Source organism: Cygnus olor, chromosome 1, assembly GCF_009769625.2.
Source record: "Cygnus olor isolate bCygOlo1 chromosome 1, bCygOlo1.pri.v2, whole genome shotgun sequence".
In the NCBI taxonomy this organism is placed as follows: domain Eukaryota; kingdom Metazoa; phylum Chordata; class Aves; order Anseriformes; family Anatidae; genus Cygnus; species Cygnus olor.
Window position 1 is genome coordinate 179,444,563 of NC_049169.1, and position 20,541 is coordinate 179,465,103.

A 20,541-nucleotide genomic window follows, 5' to 3' on the forward strand; every position below is an offset into this window, starting at 1 on the left:
CACCTAGCAAGGTAGGTTGTTGTGGAGCTGGGTTTTGGGTTCAATCCCTATTCTTCAGCCTTGTAACATTGGCAGTTTTGGTATTGGATTCAGCAGCCATAAATATTTTATGCCTTTTGTCTAGTGGAAAACTAATGAAATACTGGTGCGTGTGCCACCAAATCTGTGAAATTAAGAGTTTAGTATGCAAGGACACTTAAAAAGAATAGAAGAGTGGAGAGAATAGCATTTCACTTCAAATGTCATTTGTATTCTCAATAAATAAAATATTTTCTGAAAATTATCAGAATCAGAGTATCTTAGATTTTTATAACAACTTTGTCCTGAGACATTAGGTGGGCAAAATATTTTTAGTAAAACCATACAGTTGAAGTGGAAATATTTTTTGCTGTTTACTTCATTGTCACTATCTCTACCTTCTTCTGTGGTTACTTGAGTAGTTAGGTATCAGTTTAGGAGTTTGCATCAGAGAAACATTGTCTTAAAATATCTTTATATAGTTCTCCAGAAAAGATGCCTTCTTCCAGAGGAATAAAAGGTAAGGAGAACTTCCTCTGAGAGTTTGCAGGTCTGCAATATTCCAGTCACTGAACAGTGAATAAGAGCTCAGAATTGGTGTCTTAAGTTAAATGACCAATTTAGGGCAGGTTTTGAAAAGGAATCTGGGTTATGAATTAGAAACGATTGCAAAGGGTTAGGGATAGTCCTTTGTGCTGACAGGGCAAATAGCTCCCGCAGAGAGGGGTCTGGTAACAGGTAGGAATGGGAGGCAATTACCACAGCTATTTGGTCAGCAGTGTCAGTCAGAAAGCACAGGCTTGACCTAATCAATGTAAGTGTAAATAGAGAGATTAGGAAGTGTAAACATTGCAGTATCTTTGCAGTAGATAAATGCATGTTGTGCATTTATCCCAGACCAGCTTAACCAAACTAATTGCAAGCTGTCTGGCTGAGTTGGTTTCTTGGGTCTGCATGTGCAAAAGGAACCCACAGTATTTGTTTGGTATTTGGGGCTATAACCCATACAGTCATAGAATGGCTTGGGTAGGAAGGGACCTTAAAGATCACGAAGTTCCACCCCGCTGCCATGGGCAGGGACACCTCCCACCAGACCAGGTTGCCCAAAGCCCCATCCAGCCTGGCCTTGAACACCTCCAGGGATTGGGGCATCCACAGCTTCCCTGGGCAACCTGTGACAGTGTCTTTCCACCCTCTGAGTGAAGAATTTCTTCCTAATATCTAATCATTAATCTCCCCTCTTTTAGTTTAAAGCCATTACTCCTCAATCTATCCCAACACCCCCCTGACCAAGAGTCCCTCCCCACCTTTCCTGTAGGCCCCCTTCAGGCACTGGAAGGCCGCTGTAAGGTCTCCCTGTAGCCTTCTCTTCTCCAGGGTGAACAACCCCAACTCCCTCAGACTGTCTTCATAGGAGAGGTGCTCCAGCCCCTTGATCATCTTTATGACCCTCCTCTGGACTTGTTCTAATACTTCCATGTCCTTCTTGTGCTGGGGGCCCCAGAGCTGAACGCAGGGCTCCAACTGGAGTCTCACAAGAGCAGAGCAGAGGGGGAGAATCACCTTCTTCCACCTGCTGGCCACTCTGCTTTTGATGTAGCTTAGGACACAATGAACCTTAACCCACGAACGTTAATATATAGATACATACACATACATATATAGAAACATTTTAAATAGTAAATATAATATTCATATATTATGCTTACCTTGTATAATTTACCAATACCAGATGCCATAGTTGTGAAAAAAAGTTTGGTTCTCACTTTTCAGTGGGCTGCAATAAATCTACCTCAAACTAAACATGAAACCTTGGTGAAGGTTTTATTAGCAATTTCCATAGACTCTGGAATTTGTCCTCTTAGAGACTATTTGACACTGTTGTTGATGGATATCACTTTGAGATTTTGATGTGTTCAAAGTCCAGGGCAAACCAGTTCCAATTTGCCATTAAGGGAAGGGAGCAGCCCAAGTGAGAGATTATGAACTGCTTTGAACTGGAGGTTGGTTGAAGCTGTGGCAGCAGGTGATCAGTTTTCATCACCCCAAAGAGGTTATCAGTTGGATGCCTCATGCATTGTTTTTAGGCCCCTGGTTAATTGTCTTCAGTTTTCTTGGAGAGGAAGCGAAAAGAGAGTTGGTGCTATTTTCAGATTCCCATTCTGGGACTGGAGTGTGAGGATCTTCACAAAAGTTTGAGAGAGCCAAGTGTTGGGTGTGCATAAAGGAAATCACGAGAAGAGAGGTTGAGTGATTTTTAAATTGGAGATATCATTACTGTGACAAAGGACCGTGGATTATATAAAGATAAAATGAGACCCTTAGGTGACATCTCTGACATTACAGAAGCAAGAATATTCAATAGAAGACAGCCAAGCAATTAAAATGTAATCTCAAATGCATCACTAGTTTTAGAAGCTGGAAATTTATTGAACAGCTAAAAAATTCAATACTGAGAATATCAAAACAACCCTCTCTTTCTAAAAACAAAAAATAATTATCTGACTCTGCCGATGGTCATGTAGAGATGCTTAGGGAAAGAACAGGAGGTTAGATCACTTACATGGTGCTTTTTCAAACTTAAAGCGACCTGACATACAGTTTAGGGACTTCATGAGCCAGATGTTGTATCCACGTGTTTGTGTTTAATGGCATTTGATTTTTTTTCCATCCATGTATTTCTGTCATCCCATTTACACTTCTGGCTTACATTTTGTGACAGTGAGTCTCACAGTTGTAATTATGGTTTGTGATGTAGACATTTATTTATTATAAGCCGGGTGCCTGATTTCATAATCTCATGTATTTCGTTAACATGAATACACAGTTATATTAACTTTCTTAAAGATGGAGCCAATTGTGACACAAGGCTACATCTCTAAGGAAGGCTTTCTGTAATGATTCACTGTGTGGTTCCCTGCTACCTGTTGGAGAAAGCAGTATTTGTTATCTGACTGCCTTCTGATAAACAGCCCTGCGGACAGTTAGTAGGTTTCATCCTGACCGTGAGTGCTGTGTCTTAATGGTAAATGAAGTCGATTCCTGGATATTTCAGACTAAGCATACTCAGAATGAAATGCTTCATCCAGTGAACACGCACCATTACGCACACCCTTCTGTAAATGCTAAGGGGTGACTTCCAAGGTGCGTATCCCGGGACCAAGATCTCCCCTTCTCGAGCTCAGTGGTAGAACTTTTTTTGGCTGATTAAAGAACGGCCTTCTGTCCCCAGACTTAACTCATATGTAATAATGGGCAAACACCATGTTATCTCACTTCATAGGTAGACGTTCAGCGTGTACCTGGTGGCCTTCACTCTCAGTTACGATGTTTATGTACCGTAATGACCACGGAACAGATCGGTTTCCTGTGAGGCCCAGAGCATGACCAGATCTTATGCTTAATTCATAGATAAAGTGAGAGCAAAATGAGATACTTTCTGTCAAAATCACAGGAAAATCTTTCAAACTGCAAATGGTTCATACTTGTTGGGTGTTCGTATAGAGTGACGTTTTGCAATCAGTACTGAATAACCTAATCTTTGCTCCTTTGTTTGTCTTTTTCTAGGAGAAGCTCTGCCTACCACATCACATCCTAGAAGAAAAGGGCTTGGTAAAAGTGAGCATAACAGTTCAAGCATTGCTAGATGTAACCACAGTGAAACAAGCTTTATTCACATGAAACTGTCCCTGCTGTTACCAGCTCCACTGTGCCATCAAAGAACGAAATCACTGCCCATCTTTTCAAACTGCATTGAAAAAACAGTGCTCCAAGAGTATTCTTATACTTCTGATTTTGAAATAATCTTTGAGACTGTACACATGCGTCGAACTTCAAACCTGAAACTAAACAGAAACATTTTATAGAGCAAATTGGCGCTTCACTGCTTTTATAGTTCACTTTGTACAGTACTTAAACAGCCACCTCTCTGCCACTTATAAATGTGTGGAGTACACAGCTGTCTTGCAGCAAGATACCTTCATATTATTAAACTAAGAATCAGTGTAATCATTTCTGGGGGGAGGGAGAGTAAATCAGACTTCTACCATGTTAGGTTTTTCTGCAGTTGCTTCAGGCTATTGCCTTTTAAAAAAATATCCAGACATAAAATATTTATATAAATATTATTTATTAGTGAGTTGTTATTCATCCTTTGGATGCAAAATGTAAATTAGGAAACTGTATTTTATTACTGCTTTTTTGTGGTTAAACACTTTATTTTAATATAAATATTTAGTTATTTTTTATTCAACTTGGTGTGCAGTAGCTCTAGATCTCCATAAATTGTATTTTCTAATATGTAAGATAAAAATCAATCAAAATAGGTGCTTTTATTAAAAGAACAGCTAGCTGGAATGGCATTCTTTATTTTTCAATTAGTGGAACATTGGTAAAAGTTTGTCTGCATTCCGTTCAGTTTCCTACATTCCAGTAGCGCTTCTCCCCCAGTAGGCTCAATTGGCTGAAACCGAGAGCACACCCATTTTACTTGTATATAGATGTTAAAAAAAAAAAAAAAAGAAAGACATAAACTTGAAAAAGAAATGTGAACAAATATTTTTGATCGCTTATTTTACTATGCACGAGACATTTAACTTTTGCCACAACAAAATGATGTGCATTAGGATCATGTGTCTTGAAATAAGATTTTTGCACTGTAACTTGACTTCTTGTAAAGACTACAGCACTACAGAACGAATATCGAGAAATAGCACAAGAACGTTAACAAGGTTTACCAGGTAGCTAAAAAAAAAAAAGAAAAAAAAAACAACCTTCAATAAATCTATTGATAGGAGATAAAATTGCCAAAGGCAGTCTTAAAGACCTGATCTTCCAGATGCAGGCTGCTGGGTACAGTGCTTCTCCGTGTGGTGGTCATAATCGCTGAGTCCCATAGCTTCCCAGTGAGTTAAGCACAATATTCTGTAAGTGAATGTTTGCAGGATCTGACCTCTAAGCCCACATCAGCAATAGGAAATAAGGTTCTTTTTCTTACTTACTACTTAAAATTTTGGAAGAGTTTTCTTAAAAGCATAACTTATTGTTGAAACATTACATGTTGTAGATCTAGAAGTTCCAGCGCAGTGATTATCACAGCATCTGGAGCATCCATTTTTCTTTGGTCTGAAAAGCTAAAAGATGTAACTTGAGCAAGCAGGACAGGAAAGCTGCACGTGATGAAAAGGCTAGCTGGTGGGGGGTCACTGTTGCATATAAGCAAGTAGTTTGAAAGGCATTAATGACAATAATGAGGCAATGTGGTGGGAGAATTAAATAGCAAGAGAATGTGGAGCAAACCATTGTATCAAGACTTTCTGGAAGAAAGAGTGATGCGTACTTGTCACTACTGCATATCTAGGCAAAGTTACACGCATGTTCACACACTGCATTTAAAAACACCGGTATTCCCATAGCAGATTTTTAGTCTTTAATACAGTATTTCAATGCAGACTATGCATTTTAACACCACAAATTGCCAATTCCTGGTCTGTATTGAGAGCAACGCGCTAGGAGGAGAAAAGTGGACTTGCAGACAGCGAGACACGGAATAGCCAGTCACTTCAACCAAAGCAAAGCGTTTCTTTTTGTAGAGGGAACATTGACTTAAATTATAATTTTGATTGGCAGCTAGCATATTGTTTCCTATAAAAATGTACTGTGCACTTTAACACTAAATTAAAAATGTATTTTAATATTTTACAGAGCTGCACAAATATCTGTTTTGTCAAAAAGCATGAGCGATGTAAAGAAAGTAAGTTTTCAAGTTAGAGTTTATCAAATTTTACAAAGCATTCAAAGATGGAGTATAAAAATAGGATTATTAATTTCTGCATCTTGAGGGATAAAATGCAGGTTTCCTGAGTATTTTTTTACAATGTATATATTGCAACATGAAGCTTTGTAATTATTATTTTGACAAATCTTGGTTTTTCATAATTAAAATTTTGTTTTTTCTCCTGATAGTGTCTTTCGGTATTTGCTTAAAGTTGGCTGTAAATAGCTCTGAATATTTTGTAATACAGCTTTTTTTATGCAGTCTTAAACTGTGCGGCTAAAGAGAGAATCTTCATGAATCTTTGTACACTATTTACATGTGCAATAAAACATGCATGGCAAATCTATAATACCATAAGCAGTGAACATAATGTATATAGGAAATCTTTACTGTAGTTACAATTAAACTCTATTATTTGTAGAAACCATTTAATGACTGCCCCTGTGATTGACAGTTTATTGTACAAGAGGTGGTACGTGGAGAACTTAACGTTGTGAATGATGGATGAGGAGTTGGGGATGGAGAAGGTGATTATATGACCCAAATACAGCAATTTTACAGCTAAACTGAGAATAAGAGCCCATAACTGTCAGGTTGTCTGTTTAGTATTTTTTATCAGCTAGGAAAGCTGCTGGGGTTCTTCTGTATTATAGGCACCTGGTTTTATGTACTCAAAGCTGAACAGAGGGGCCCCAGCAGGGCTGTTTTCGCCAGTCCCTATGCTTACAAAGGGGCTTGCTGCATCTCCTTCACAGATTCAAATCCCTGCTTCAGGCTCTGGAGAGAGGAATTAAAATTCCTGCACTTGAGCTTCCTGAGGCTTTGCTGCCCCTGTTGCCTAAAATCTCCCATCATTTAGTGAAGAGCAGCAGGGGGATAAATTGCCCTGGGTTCCACGGCTCAGCTGGGGGAGAAGGAAGACTTCAAGCTGCTGCTCCTCCAGAGCGGCCTCTGACTCGCATCACCCTAGGAGTCGTTCTTTTTTTGCTGCTTCCTACTTTGTACAGTGCAGCTTTTTTTCCTTCTTTCCTTTGGAAATGCAGTGCTAATTCTGCAGGCACTTACTTTAGCAAAACAGATCTGAGTTCTTTCTTTATTTTCTTGGATTTACTAGAATAATTCAGTAACCCTTTCTGACCTGAGGCTAGCTGAGTGTGACAGGGCTGTGCTGTAGTGCTTTGCCCTTCTGTCTGTGTAGAGATGGGCAGTGGAGACAGCTGCTCGAAGGCTAGTCTATGGCCTTCTCTTTTCCCGTGCAGGTTTCTGAAGTCACAAATACAGATTCTGCTGGTTTCTCATGTCTCTAAGGAAGTCTCTTTGCCTCAGCCAGATGCTTTTTATGGCTGTGTTCACATTTGGTAGCAGACTATAGCAGGGAAGGCGAATTCTGCAGTATTCTCCAGGGGAGACCCTACTTCAGATGGCCAAGGAAGCCAAGTGCCTTTGTGGCTGTTGCCACAGACAATTTAGCAGCAGCCAGCTGCTGGTGGTGCCCAGTTGAGGTCTGAGCCTTGCCAATAATGGATTTTGCAGTCTCACACAACTTTTCGTCAAGGTGGGGGTGAGACCAGGTGCCTATAACCACCTGCACAGATGATTCAAGTACCCAAAGTCTTCTCAGGGGTTTGCTCTGTCCTGGACTTGCAGCCGTCTGACAAGGGCAGGTTTGATGCCCCTTCCTTGTCGGCCTGCTAGTGTCCCCAGAGTCAGGACAGCTTCTGTAAATCTTCGAGGTTACTGACATCTGCAGCAAGTGCTTGGGGACCTCTATGAGAGCCCTGCTGACACTCACCTGAATCTGCTCCTGTTCACAAGCAGGGCAACTGAAGGTAACTTGCAAAGAGGAAAGCAGCAGAGCATGGAAATGCAAAGTTTTATCAAGAAAAACAGTACCGAAAGACAGTCAATTTTTAGGTGTACTGAGTAGTGGCTCTGAAAGGTGTTTTCAGCTCTAAAATTGTAGCTGTCCTGTTGTTTGGAAAAGCCAACATTGCAGCTGATCTCCTGGAGGACTGCAGTCTAAGAGCAGAGGAATAAAAATTCCCCACACCTATCCACAAAAAAATGGGAGACTTAGAATTATGCCATAAAAATGTATCAAGTACAAAAGAGGGCCTTTTTTCATCCCATGCAGGGCAACCTGTTTCCTAACATTAATCCAGCAGTTCTAAAATAGTGGTTAAAAGCACTTAAATTACAGGGTTAAACCTGCTTTTTAATGACCTCTAATGTAACACGCAGGTGCCTATACTCCTTAGGGAATGAAAAAAATGGCACAACCATTTCCCTTAAATACAATAAAAGTCTCAGAGTAGTCTGGGATTGCAGCTAAGCAAATCCAGACAGCACACCCTTCCCTGGGGAAGCAAAGGCTGCCTTTCCCCCTCTGCATGTTACGGGTAGACTCAGCTTGACCATGGGAAGAGCAGAGCTGATGAGTGGAGAAAAACCACCTCCTTTATTACAGGCTGCTTCCTTCACTTGTTTTTTACAAGTCTTCTCTTTTGAGTATCATCCATGAAATACTCTTCAGATTACTGGTCGGATATTAATAATGCACAGAACAGTAAACCACAATGCACACCAACCTTCTCTGTCCTCCACCAGATTTTGTCCTTGGAATATACTGAAAGAGGCCAAGGAAAAACCACACCAAACACTTCAGATTAATTAAGTAGCTTGACTGGTTGTGGCGCTTCCTTTAGCCCTCTGTGATGAACTGAATGCTGGTATTCAATTAGCTGAGGAGGCACACTTTTGTTCATAGCCTTTGGATAGTTGTGCTAGAAACAGTCTTGAGGGCCCAAGAACATACCCACATTCCTATTCTGAAACTCATCTGCTAATTTTCACATTAACCTAGACCGCATAGTATTGGGTGAGTTTTCAGAGCATGCAAGAATATTCAAAATACTTACTCTAAAACACACATCAAATTAAGTGAGACTTTATTGTATTAGCAGTACAATCAGAAGAGCTCCATTTTACAGATGCTACTTCAGCAAATGATTTTTGTTGTGTTCACCTGTACCTCAGGATTCACACCGGACAGATGACACTTCCATCCAAGTAGTTCAAGCATTAAGGTATTTTGCATGGTGCTTGATGTGGTCATTAATAAATGTAGCAATGAAAAAATAGCTGTGATCATAACCCTAGAAAATAACAACAAAGAATAAATCAGCAAACATACATAGTTCATGATAAAGCAATCAGGCTACACTCTCTTCTAGGCAAGTTAATGTCTCTAATGTTTTAATCTGTTTTAAGAAATCAAAAACACCTGCCTTATATATAAAAGCTGTAAAGCATACCTAAGTAACAGGCTGAGCATGAACAACAAATGTACCTTCACCTGCCCTAATTGGGGCATGTGAGTTAGTGTTGGGTAACAGCAAGGGTCAGCTGCAGAGCAGGATGCAATTTGAGAGAATCGTTCCCCTCATAGCATTGCCCTACTGGTAAAATATAGGGTATAAGAACACAGCCCAAATCTGAGTTAATGCTCCAGCACTACGTTAAAATGACAAAGAAACCTCTGAACTGTTCCAGTTTGTCAGCACTAACTGTACCTTGTTGCGCAGAGCTGTATAAAAGGACAATCTTTCTCACTCTCCATAACCCAGCCCCTCACTGGGTCTGGCCTGAAGTTGCTACTTGCTTACAAAGACTCCAGTGCCCTCAGTGTGGCGCTATTCTGGGTCACTGCACTGCAGGAAAAGCAATACTTCATGCAGGTCTTTTAAGTGAATCTAAGATTTCAAGCAATTCCACAACCTTCATGATTTCCACAAACACATGCAAGCTAAATCACAAAGCTCCACACTGAATACGATAAGGATACAGTACAGATAAGGAATCCTGCAAAAATACAACTTTCGTATTACTTGTACAGCAAGTGTGAGACTGGCTGAAAATCACGAATGCTGCTGCTTCAGCCTGCCACTGGCCGAGGATCATCAGATCAGTTCCTTGAAAGTAAAATCATGACCCCACCTAGCGGTGAAACGCAGCTGAGCCTGATGGATATCGCGCTCCTTGACACTTGATGTACAGCAAAACCTAACTTCTTTCCCTCTTCCTCCCTCAGCCAGGGACAGACTTGCAGGTAAGTAAAAGCACGCCCAGTAACAAGACGCCCTCCTGACTACCTGCTGCATACAGCCAAAAATCACAAAGCACCAAGCCTGCTGGTGCAGACTTGCCTGCTGCAGTCTGAAGACCACTGGGATTTTCCTCTCGGTGCAGGCGGCAATGAAGTTGTCCGGCAGTAGCTGGCCCGCTGACAGGAACTGGTCGTCTTTGCCTTGGTCGATCAGGATGTCCAGGTGAGAGTCTGGATAGGACTTCACAAGTTGCGTAGCATCGTATGCCTGCAGAAATCAAAGAGAGACAACGTTCAATTCTGTATGTTAGACTGGGCCAAATTTGCTGACTGCAAGAAAAGAATCAGGACATCACATTGAACTTTGGAAGAGCACCAGGCTCTCATGCACTCCTCTGTAACTACAGGTTGGAGGAAAGAAAAGAAAGAAAAAAAGAAAGAAAAAAAAGAAAAGAATGAAAAAAAGAAAAGAGAAAAAAATTCTGCTTAATGACAAAAGAGGAATTTGGGTATAAATCAAAGTTAGGAAATTAGCAAATACAGTATGCAAAAAAATAAGGAGAAAATATTAGTTGACAGAAACTTTACATCAATAACGATGCTGAAAAAAATAATATGTAAATATCTCTGTTTCATACTTGAAAAGCATGGATTATGGATTCATATGTCATGAAGTTTCCTTTGTTCCTGAAGGAACTAAGGGTGACAATGTTGGACAGAGCTAGGAAAGCAAACCAATTAGGAAAAAAAACAAACAGGTACTGTGGATAATAGCATCTGAGAGTTAAAAACAGGCTGACTAACTGGTCTTTGCACTTCTGTATCTTCAAAATCTCTAAAAACTGAGGAAATTCCAAGCAACTGAAAAGTCACACTTACATTTTTTAAAAAGGGCAAATGATACAACCTCGATAATTAACAAGTTGGGAGCTTGACAAAATTCCTGGACCAAACAGAACTTCCCATACAGGGCTAAATTCATAAAGAACTGAAGAACACCATTATCATCTAGTACCAACCCATACCTGTGTACAGATACTGGATCCTGCCATAATAATTTGGTGTCCTGATGTAACTGTTTTGGCAACTGAAGGTCAAAACACTGGTGTAACACACCTGTTCTCAAGGAAGGCATTTAACCTGAAAGTTACCATGATATTTTGACCAAGAAAGCTTTCCACAATAGAGAAACCAAAATGGCACACAGGAACGTGTTTCAAAATGTACTTGGTAATGGGAAGTACGTTCCCTGTTGGGTCCTGTGCTTGGTATACACTCAGAAAAAATCCTTTTAAAAGCACAGGTGTTTAAGGCATTGGACAAGAGCAGGTAACCAACAGACAGCAAAAGGCAGAGCCGTATATCAAAGGTATCAGTGCCACACTCCCAGGACACCACCAGATGCAGAGATGATGCTGCAATGGACAAGGAAGCTTAGACTCACCTGAGTGCTGTGGCCACAGCATAAAACAACCCTTGCACATACTAACACAGTGATTTTAAGCAGAAATACAGAGAGGAGTGGTCGCATATCTGTGTCAAAGGCATGCCTAAGTCTATTCCTGATGCCTGCTGTTGATATACTGGACTGGGTTTGCAGAGGAGCTTCAAAGTGAGTTAAGGAGCCAGAAAACACACTTCTAGCAAAATAAATCCATTCTGCTAAGCTTAAGCAAATTTAATTGTCAATTTTAAAATATATAAACTACTGAACTAACAGCTAGTGCTCTCTATTCCTCTAGTATTTATATCAGACCTGAGTATCTTTCCAAGAGATACTTTAATCCAATTTACAAGGGATTTAACTGCAGCTTGGGTTTATATATAAGGAAACTAGAATAACTGGTCACAATGATCCCTCTCATTTAAATCTAGCGATACAGTGCAAAGTTTCTGCTGAGATTAAAAGTACTGAAGGGCTGCCCAAACAATGCAGCAACAGGCACACAAATAATTTTGTACTTTAGCAATTCATATGAGACCATTTATATCTCAAAATTAGGGCTCTGGAGCTAAAACCACCTCTTTCTGGTTAATCCTTTTCTATGGGATACCGATTTCCAAGTATCCAGTGGGATCCTCTGCTAGCTACCTCTGAAAGGCTGCTCCTGCAGATGCCATGAGACTTACCAGTCCCTGATCAGTTTGTAGCAGTCTCTCTTTCCAGGTTACCACAAAAAATAAAATAAAATAAATAAATAGCAGTTATGTACACTGAGAAATTAGTTTCTGAGAGATAGGCCACCAACTAGTAGTCTTTTAAAACACTCACTGCTTCCATGCATTACAGAAAGTCTCAAACTGCCCATACTTCTTCTAAGCCCACAATTTAAGATCTTCCTAAAACAAGGAAGAATTAAGTCAATTTGATGAGAGCCTTTATTTCATTGCATTTGTCATAAGCACCATCAGGCAATAGCAAGACGTACCCACCAGACGTGTGCAATGCTTATCCATGCTTAGGAGAGCAGTAAAAGAGCAGTATCAGCTCAGGGGCACCCCAGAATTTTGTTCCAGACTCCTGCTGCATTTACAGATCACTCACTGATGCATTTTAAAGGCCTGTGAGTTCCACCACCTACCTCCCATTTGCTTGCATCCGATCCCAGATATCCGCCAAAGGCTTTCTTCCCCCACTGACACTGAATAGGGTTGCAGATAGGAGCAAAAGCCGATACAGACTGTTGAGAAAGAAAGCGTGAAATAAAACAACAACACATGAGTTAAGAAAAGTGATTTCTGATAACCAAGAAGCAAACCAAAAGCCTTTTCAAAAGCTGTTTGAAGCTACAGCCAGACACCAGGACTGCCACCGACCCTCTGAGCTAGGTGTCCTAACCATTGTACTACTTCCCTTTTTTTTGTTCTCCCTAACCCCACAATGTTTGCTCTCCTTTTTGCACAAGCCAAGCTTCAAAAGGGCGGGCTAGATGCCCCATTCCTTTATTTACTGGGAGAAGTTAGTTTTATCCATCCATTCCAGCATGCTTATGTTCAAGTGGAATGAAAATGAATGCACCTTTAGATACCTTGAACACTCCAAAACCCAATCCTTAAGAAAGCTGACATGCAAACGCCAGATAGAAAGGAGAAGAGGAAAGGGGTCCAGGTTCTATTTTGTGGGGAGTCCCAGCGCTTGTAGTTAAATTTGCTGTCAGTTGGAGTTAACAGACTCTGCAGTGAGTTCCACGCAAACACACAAATAGTGGCAGCAAATAGGTTTGCTGGTAATAAAAGCTCAAAACAAACAAAGACGAGATTTCTAGACAATATTAGCAGTGTGTATTAACTCCAGACCTAAAAGGATCCTGTTTAACTGTAACAGTTAGCTTGGAAGAACTGAGCATCTTCAAAAAGAAACTGAACTTTGCTTAGCTTTCAAAATTTGCAGTTTTTTCTTTTTTTCTTTCTTTTTTAATTTTTATTTTTTAATTTCACTAATGTCAAATACTCACACATTCCAGAGCGGTGTTTCTGGCAATCTTCAATATTCTAATAACAGGTTATCAACAAACTACTACAACTAAAACTATGTATGTATTTAACACTGTAACAGAACTTGGTATCAGGTTTTCTTTCTTAACTTGTACAGAAGTCTGTATAAGCCTTAGCGTATCACATATAGGCTGGACTATATCTTACTTTGTACTTTCCAGGATTCTTCAGAGCAAGAATAAGAGCTCCATGACCTCCCATGGAATGCCCAAAAATAGACATCCGTTCAGGGTCAGTTGGGAAATTGGCATTTATTAGTTTAGGCAACTGTAAAGGAAGAGTGGAATAAAACATTAAAACAACTTTAGTATGTTTAGACAAAGTAGTATACAAATAACCAACACACCTTTTTACTCAGGCAGATCATGATAGGACAAGGGGGAATAGTTTTAAACTACAAGAGGGGAGGTTTGGATTAGATATGAGGAGGAAATTCTTCACTGTGAGGGTGGTGAGGCCCTGGCACAGGTTGCCCAGAGAAGCTGTGGATGCCCCATCCCTGGAGGTGCTCAAGGCCAGGCTGGATGGGGCTTTGGGCAACCTGGTCTGGTGGGAGGTGTCCCTGCCCACGGCAGGGGGGTGGGACTGGGTGGTCTTTAAGGTCCCTTCCAACCCAGGCTGTTCTATGAAACCAAAGGCACACCTTTGGTTCTAGCCTGACATTCATGATGACGACCTGAAAGCAATTTGAACAGGACTGCAAAAGCCAAAGAAAACATCTAATCTAACAATAAGCAATTCAAAATCTCTCTACAGAAATTTATCACAGCCCGGTAACACGAGATGCACTCGTTATGTATCTCCTTCTAGTAGATCCATAAATATGTACGTGCTCCCATAAATGACCAGAACGGCAAGTTGTTCTTAAAAAAATTATTTGCACCATTATTGGCATCCTCCCAAGACAGACAGCGGAAGAAGTCAAAGTGAGCAACACAACTGAAGCACTGGTGCAGTGAAATGCAGGGGGTGGTTTCAGAATCAGCAGAGCAGAGATTTTATAAGAACTGAGATTGCACAACTAACAAATCAGGATTAGAAGTGTACGCCAACCCTGTGACATCTCAGGCAGGAAAGCAGACTCAGGGAGTTCCTGCTTACTCCCAGATAGGTGCTAACACCTCTGTGCTGTTCTCTCCCTCTTCACTTTTACCACAGTTACTGTTTGGGAAGGAAGGGCCTGAAAACTTGGTAAATTCAGTGACTGAAATAATCAAGAATTGAAAAGAAATAATAAATCCATTTAAAGAAAAAAAAAGGACTAAAAAATAAGAAGAGGAAAGCAGAAAACAACAAACAGTTACTTATAGGCTATCAAGATCACCTTAAGCAAGCCTTGGTGCTTGGAACAAAGAGCATGACTGAATCACATTCCTTCTTTAGCTTACCCAGCAGAACCCAGCAACAAAGTTACCTCATCCTTTATGTAGGAGTACATCCTATAGTTTGTTTTCCAAGGTTCTTCAGTGGCATCCACATAAAAACCAGCACCGGTGCCAAAATCCCAGCTTTCATCTTCTCCTTCAATATTGCAGCCACCTGCCATGAAAATTGGTTCTATAGTTACCACATCATCTTTACTAGATGCTCAGAACCAGAGAAACTGTCGTTCAAGTTAGACACTCTGGGCATTAGTTTCTCAATCCCATGTCTCTAGCCCTCCATCTGGTAGGGCAACTCAGATTTCCATTCATTAATACAGAATTTTCAAGTATTATTTCAGCAATGCTTTCAAAATGCCACTTAGACATTACCAACAGATGTAGTGAAGTTCTAACTTGTTTCAGTATCCCCTCATAAATAAGCACAGTACACAAATCTCTCTTAAACTAAGTCTGTAAAGCTTCCTCCAATTTACCCAGCGACTTATCAAAAATTTTTAATCTTTGCTTGGTGTGATCGGTTTACCTCAGCTATTAGACTTCATCCTGTCAAGTACACAAAACTGTGAAAAACAGAAACAGTAGAAAATTTTGTTTCCCTTAGAAAAACAGAACTACCTGTCACCAAGTGGTTTGCCCAGAGCAGCTTATGTGCTTCAAATAGCGCCTGGTATACCTCCACTTTTTAAGGTTCCACAGCACAGTAACACTGACTGTCCCTGCCTTTTTGTAAGTACGTAACCGTACTTTTTCTGCAGTTCATTTCATTCCTCCCACCTATAACTCGCCACAAAACTTAAGTAATTTCTCCTCTGAATAACTGCAGGGTTGGATCCTCTTTTCCAAGGCTACACTTTCAAACTAAATTTGCAAATGTCTCCTTGAAAGTCGACGCGCCCCATCTCTTACTCTCCCTTTGATTAGCCTGTGATTTACAAGCTTCTTTTTCAGAACAGAATGTAATATTTCAAGCTACATCTGACAGGAAATAATGGCCTTCCTTTCTCCAAAATGTTCCCAGTTTTAGCAATCCAAAATTATATTGGTTTTCTAGCCCATGTGTGATTTGACCATCCCTGTCAATTTGTGCAGAGCTACCTGCCACTTTGTCACAATATGAAATCGGATTTTTGCAAGGATCAAAGTTGAGTTTGCTCCAGTGACGTGCCCTTGAGCACTCACTGGTTTTGTAACTTAAGAGTCCAGCAGTCAGAGGGAGCTGGGGGTGCTTACACAACACGTTGGATACAAAATTCTGTTATCTTCAGACCCCCAGAGATGGACAAAAACTCAGGAAGTCCTACTGGGCAAGGAAGGCAACACTGATTTTTCTTAGAAAGAAACTTACGGGAAATTCTGACAAAAGAAACTTGAAAAGGAAAACAAAACAAGAAAAAAAAAACAACTGTTCAGCAAACCTGAAAAACAAATCTCTACAGAGGAGGAAAGGTAAGTTCTATCAGAGCCTGACAGAGAAGCTCTAACTACAGGTATGTCGAGTTTTCATACTAAATTTTTTTTTTTTTGACTTGACAGAACTTCAAAGCCTAGGTAGGAAAAATGTCCTCTGGAAAGAACATCATTTCATTCCCCTATTACCTGCGTTCAGATCTGATGTGCTAAAGCTTAGGAAATGTACAAAGGTGGCACTCTTCTCGTACAACAGCACTGATGAGACTTTAGCAGAACCCAGCAAATACTAAACGTTGTACACTGAATCCCCCAAAGTCACTGTATTTCCAGTGACTGCAGATCCACCATTTTCAGGTTTCTCATACCACGCAGAAGCTCAGTCTTGTAAAATAACAACACATCATCTTAAAAGAGTATTAAAAAAACACTCTATTGCAGGTGCAAGGGGAAAGCGTTGTGGTTTGCTTTAAACTTGTTTTAAGTACCAAAACGCTCTGGAGACACGGATTTAATAGGCTTCAGGAGACAGTATAGAATCAAAAGTAAACATTATATCTTTCTGACAACAGAGTTCTCCAGATTTTTTTTCTAAGCCTCAGCAAGCCATAAAGTGCAAGCATTTCTGATAACATACGCTTCTTGTTTTCCCTCTTTTCCCTCTCCTCTTTCATGCTGAATTCAATGGCCCCTTTGTTCTAGTTTTAGTGCCGAAACAATAAAGAGTTTCAAATGTCGAACCTTTACTAGACTGTTATTAAGAATACAGATGATATAATCCAGCCAACAATATAGAGGCAAGGTCAAATTCTGACTCAGGTGGGCAATGCACTTTGTAGCAAACTGCAGCACTCCATCCTTTGAGAATAAAGACAGTGTACTTCACGATAACAACTGAAGTATCTTCAGTCATATTTTCTGTTAAAACTTACGTGGGCTCGTGTCCGGTGCAACTACAATAAGGCCATGTTCAGCTGCAGCTTGCTGAAAACCAGCTTTTGTTACAAAGTTCTGTTCTGTACAAGTTAACCCTAGGAGACAGAAAAACATGATCCGTTACATACTGCCCACAGCATTCCAGTTTCCAAAACCTTTCTGACAGAAAAGGCTTGGAAAAATAAGAAGGATTTCTATCTCCATGAACATGCATGTCACAGTAGCTTCAATATGCTTAAGATTCTCTTTTTAACTTCCTAAAATTCATGTTACTTACCTGAGAGCCAATACAGCACAGGACACTTCCCAGTTTCTGCTTTTGGAGGCAAGTAGATTCCAAATTTCATTTTGCATTTTAGCTCTGTACTGTATCAATAAAACACTCCTTGTTATCAGTGCTACTTAATTAACAAGGTCCATAACATTAAAAAAAAAAGAAAGCAGAATTAATGTATTTCATTCAAAAACAGATTTAGTCAGTGAATTAAAACAACTAACATGTTAAAGTAAAAAGCAATTTAAAACTCAGCCACTTGAATTGGCAACAGTTAACCTTCCCACCTTGTTCGCAACACATCCAAACCATAGGCTTACAAATAAGCCGTATTTTGTAGTGCTGCTAGCAGAGAACAGCTTGATAATAGAATTTTGAACCCCAGAAATATTTAACTTGAACCTTGCATATTACACTGGAAAGTGATTTTTACTGAAGAACATACTACATGAGTTACAGAATATATGCTTACAGCACACTCCACCAAGAGAGAAGTGTTTTCAGTGTGCTAAATCTACAGAATGAATGCCCAATTTATACTAAAGCCTAAAATTGTCATTAAAAGCTTATCTAAGAATAATGACTTTTTCTTTAGATTAGAAATTTTTAAATGAATTCTTCTCTGTTCACCTTCAGCAGACAACAGGAACACATCTATTGTGTCTCTCTGTTCATGGCATTTTGTAAGAGTGCATAAAAGCAAAATATACAGTAGAGTGAACTGAACTTTGTACAGACAGTGACTCTCTATGCTGCAAACAGGAAAACCCAAAGTAATGGGGCCCTCATCTTTAAAGGTGAAAATGCTGGCTTCCCATCTCAGGTCTGCAGCACTAAGCATACTGAACATGTTAAACATTAACACAGAAATATAAGAACAAGGCCAAAACAGTGGAAGACAACATTCCTTACTGAAATATGGATAACAGTGAGAACACCATTTTCCTGCAGGCTGAGAATACTGACAGCAAGGATACCAAAGATTCACTGCCCCAAAATAAACATTCAGATTGTTTTTGTACTTTTTACCTGTCATGTTCGAACACCTTCTGGAAACCCTCGAAGCATTTATTGCTAGAAACCTGCTTCAGTGCCATGGTCTGTTAAAAAAAAGAGCAAGTTAAACTTGAAAATAAAACACTCCAGGAGTAAGTTACAGGAACAGAAAAGATGAATACAACTTAAGTCATCTTTAATATCACAGTCTCTCAGAAGACTCTTACAAACACTTCCTGATCTTTCATTAACTTTCTATTGCCCTACATTAGCATCAGTTTTATTGCTGTCTTTCTGCAGAACTCCACAGTGGCTAACAGGGATGAAATCAGAATACAGAATAAAAGTTAAATTCAGGGCTTGGAAACACAGAAGAAGATGGGGGAGGGTGGAGAGGGAGAGCTGAACTCTTGAGCACAGAACTCTCAAAACTTTCCTGCTTTCTTACAGACCTGCATCCTCAATTCCTTCACCTCTGCAGTAATCTTAGCTTTCTCTTTGCATACCAATGCTACTATGAAACACGAAATAGAAACTGTGTGTTGTGGTTAGCCTGGAGCTACGCATGCTGAGTGGCCTGCTACCTGCGTTATGAACATGCAGGAGAAAACCTGCCCCGCCTTTGCTTTGCTGGGTGTCAGTACCCAGCCACTAATTATAATTATCACAGTACTGAGGACTGCAATCATCTTTAATTAACTGCGTTGCTCTAAAAGCCTGGGGGAGAACAGAAGTGGCCACAAAAGTTTCATGTGAGTTTCATGCCCAGGCAGCTGGTCGGTAAAGGGGTAAAGAGTCGGCACTGCTACAAACCAACCCCGATGCCAACCCAGGTAATAACTGTCCAAACTAAATCCGCCCTCTCCCTCATCCCGGTGCACTCCCATCCTGCATGAGGGAAGGAAAGCCGTCCCTTCGGGCTTGTTTACGCTCCTTTACCACCCCGAGAGGCTAGCGTCGGGCAGGGTCCTCACAGAGTGCGCCCTAAGGAGGCCACCGTGGCAGCTTGGGCCGCTTACGGGCTCAGATTTTAATTTCTGGGCAGAATTTCCCCACACCCCGCCGTATTTAAGCGCTCTCCTTTACCTTCCTTTCCACCCTCCCGCGCCGCGGCCCCCCTCTGCCCGGGCCTGAAAGCCCGCCCGGGCCCGCCGCCGCCCCGCGGTGGGAAGCGGGGAGCCCCCGGCCCGGCCGCGCTGCTCACCCCGAGCCTCAGGCACCCAGCCCGGCTGGGTGTCCCCCTTCAGCCCGCTCCCTTACCTCGGAGGAGCGGTGGGGCCCAGCTGCGCAACGAGCGAGAGAAGGGGCGGCACCGGGCGGGCACCGCCTCCCCTCAGCCCCGCCTGTGGCGGCCGCCATGGCGTCCGTCAGCCATGGTGCTCGCAGGGGCTGTCACCCGCATGGCCTCGGTGCGGTGGGGCTAGCTCGAGGAACAGCCGGGCTCCACAGGGAGGGATTTCCCCCTTCCTTCCTTTGCCCTGTGAGGAGGAGGAAGGCCTTTGTCGTCGTTTAGTTGAGGTCTAGAGTTGTTTAGTTGGCTCTAGAGTTGAGGAGAAAACCTCTTAGAACCTCCTCAGCTTCCCTGTTGAGGAGAAAACCTGTTACAAACCTCTTCAGCTTCCCTCTACTTTGAGAAGAAAGCCTCTTACAACCCTCCTCAGCTTCCCTGTATTTTGAGGAGAAAACCTCTTAAGAACCTCCTTAGCTTCCCTATACTTTGAGCATAGGGAGGGCTCAAACCTGCTCGAGGCAGCCAGCAGAGCTGCAGGGAGAAGGTGCTCCATGGCGGCAGCTGCCATTTTGCACCCCAGCAGGGGCTGTGTGGTTTGGGCACGGTAAAGTTGTGCTTGGAGCAGGCATCTTCTTCTGTAGGGGCCTGCTGGAGGAGCAGGGCATCCCCTCAACTGTCCTGTCTCTTCAGGCCCTTCTCCAGCTTGGCCTGGAGGCCAGGAGGGGAGCATCTATGTGTGACTCTGGTGTGTTTGTGCCCCAGTGTTTCAGGGACCTACCCACGTCTCTGCTGGATTTGAAGATGAAGAAAGTCTTGAACTGTAAAATGTCAATCCAGAGACTCTGATAATGCTGAAATATTCAAAACAAGTATTTCTGTTAGCAGTACTTTCATTCATCCACCAAGACTTTAGGGGAA

General features: G+C 41.4%; 2 protein-coding genes across 11 annotated transcripts in view; one reads left to right on the forward strand and one right to left on the reverse strand.

The window, feature by feature from the left end:
* The window catches only part of LRCH1 (leucine rich repeats and calponin homology domain containing 1), a 123,667-nt gene extending 117,691 nt beyond the window's left edge, over nucleotides 1-5,976 (forward strand). For all 9 annotated transcript variants that reach the window (XR_005815481.1, XR_005815492.1, XR_005815479.1 and 6 more), the window contains one exon: nucleotides 3,586-5,976. Coding sequence is in view for 4 of the 9 variants with exons in the window: in XM_040541986.1 (XP_040397920.1) it covers nucleotides 3,586-3,699 (114 nt within the window). In the remaining 5 variants the exon portion in view is untranslated. The remainder of the gene's footprint in view (nucleotides 1-3,585) is intronic.
* A 2,750-nt stretch (nucleotides 5,977-8,726) lies between these two features.
* Nucleotides 8,727-19,735, reverse strand: ESD (esterase D). 2 transcript variants are annotated; one of them, XM_040542048.1, is made up of 9 exons: nucleotides 19,653-19,735; nucleotides 18,426-18,496; nucleotides 17,400-17,488; nucleotides 17,119-17,217; nucleotides 14,809-14,933; nucleotides 13,542-13,661; nucleotides 12,482-12,580; nucleotides 10,000-10,167; nucleotides 8,727-8,949 (listed from the first exon to the last, which is right to left on the reverse strand). In XM_040542048.1, exons 2-9 carry the CDS (start codon nucleotides 18,491-18,493, stop codon nucleotides 8,869-8,871), a joined length of 849 nt encoding a protein of 282 aa, XP_040397982.1. In that variant the 5' UTR covers nucleotides 18,494-18,496; nucleotides 19,653-19,735; the 3' UTR covers nucleotides 8,727-8,868. The 2 variants fall into 2 exon arrangements, with proteins under 2 accessions (XP_040397982.1, XP_040397990.1); XM_040542056.1 differs by lacking the exon at nucleotides 19,653-19,735 and having other exon boundaries at nucleotides 17,400-17,520.
* Nucleotides 19,736-20,541: the final 806 nt, after the last annotated feature.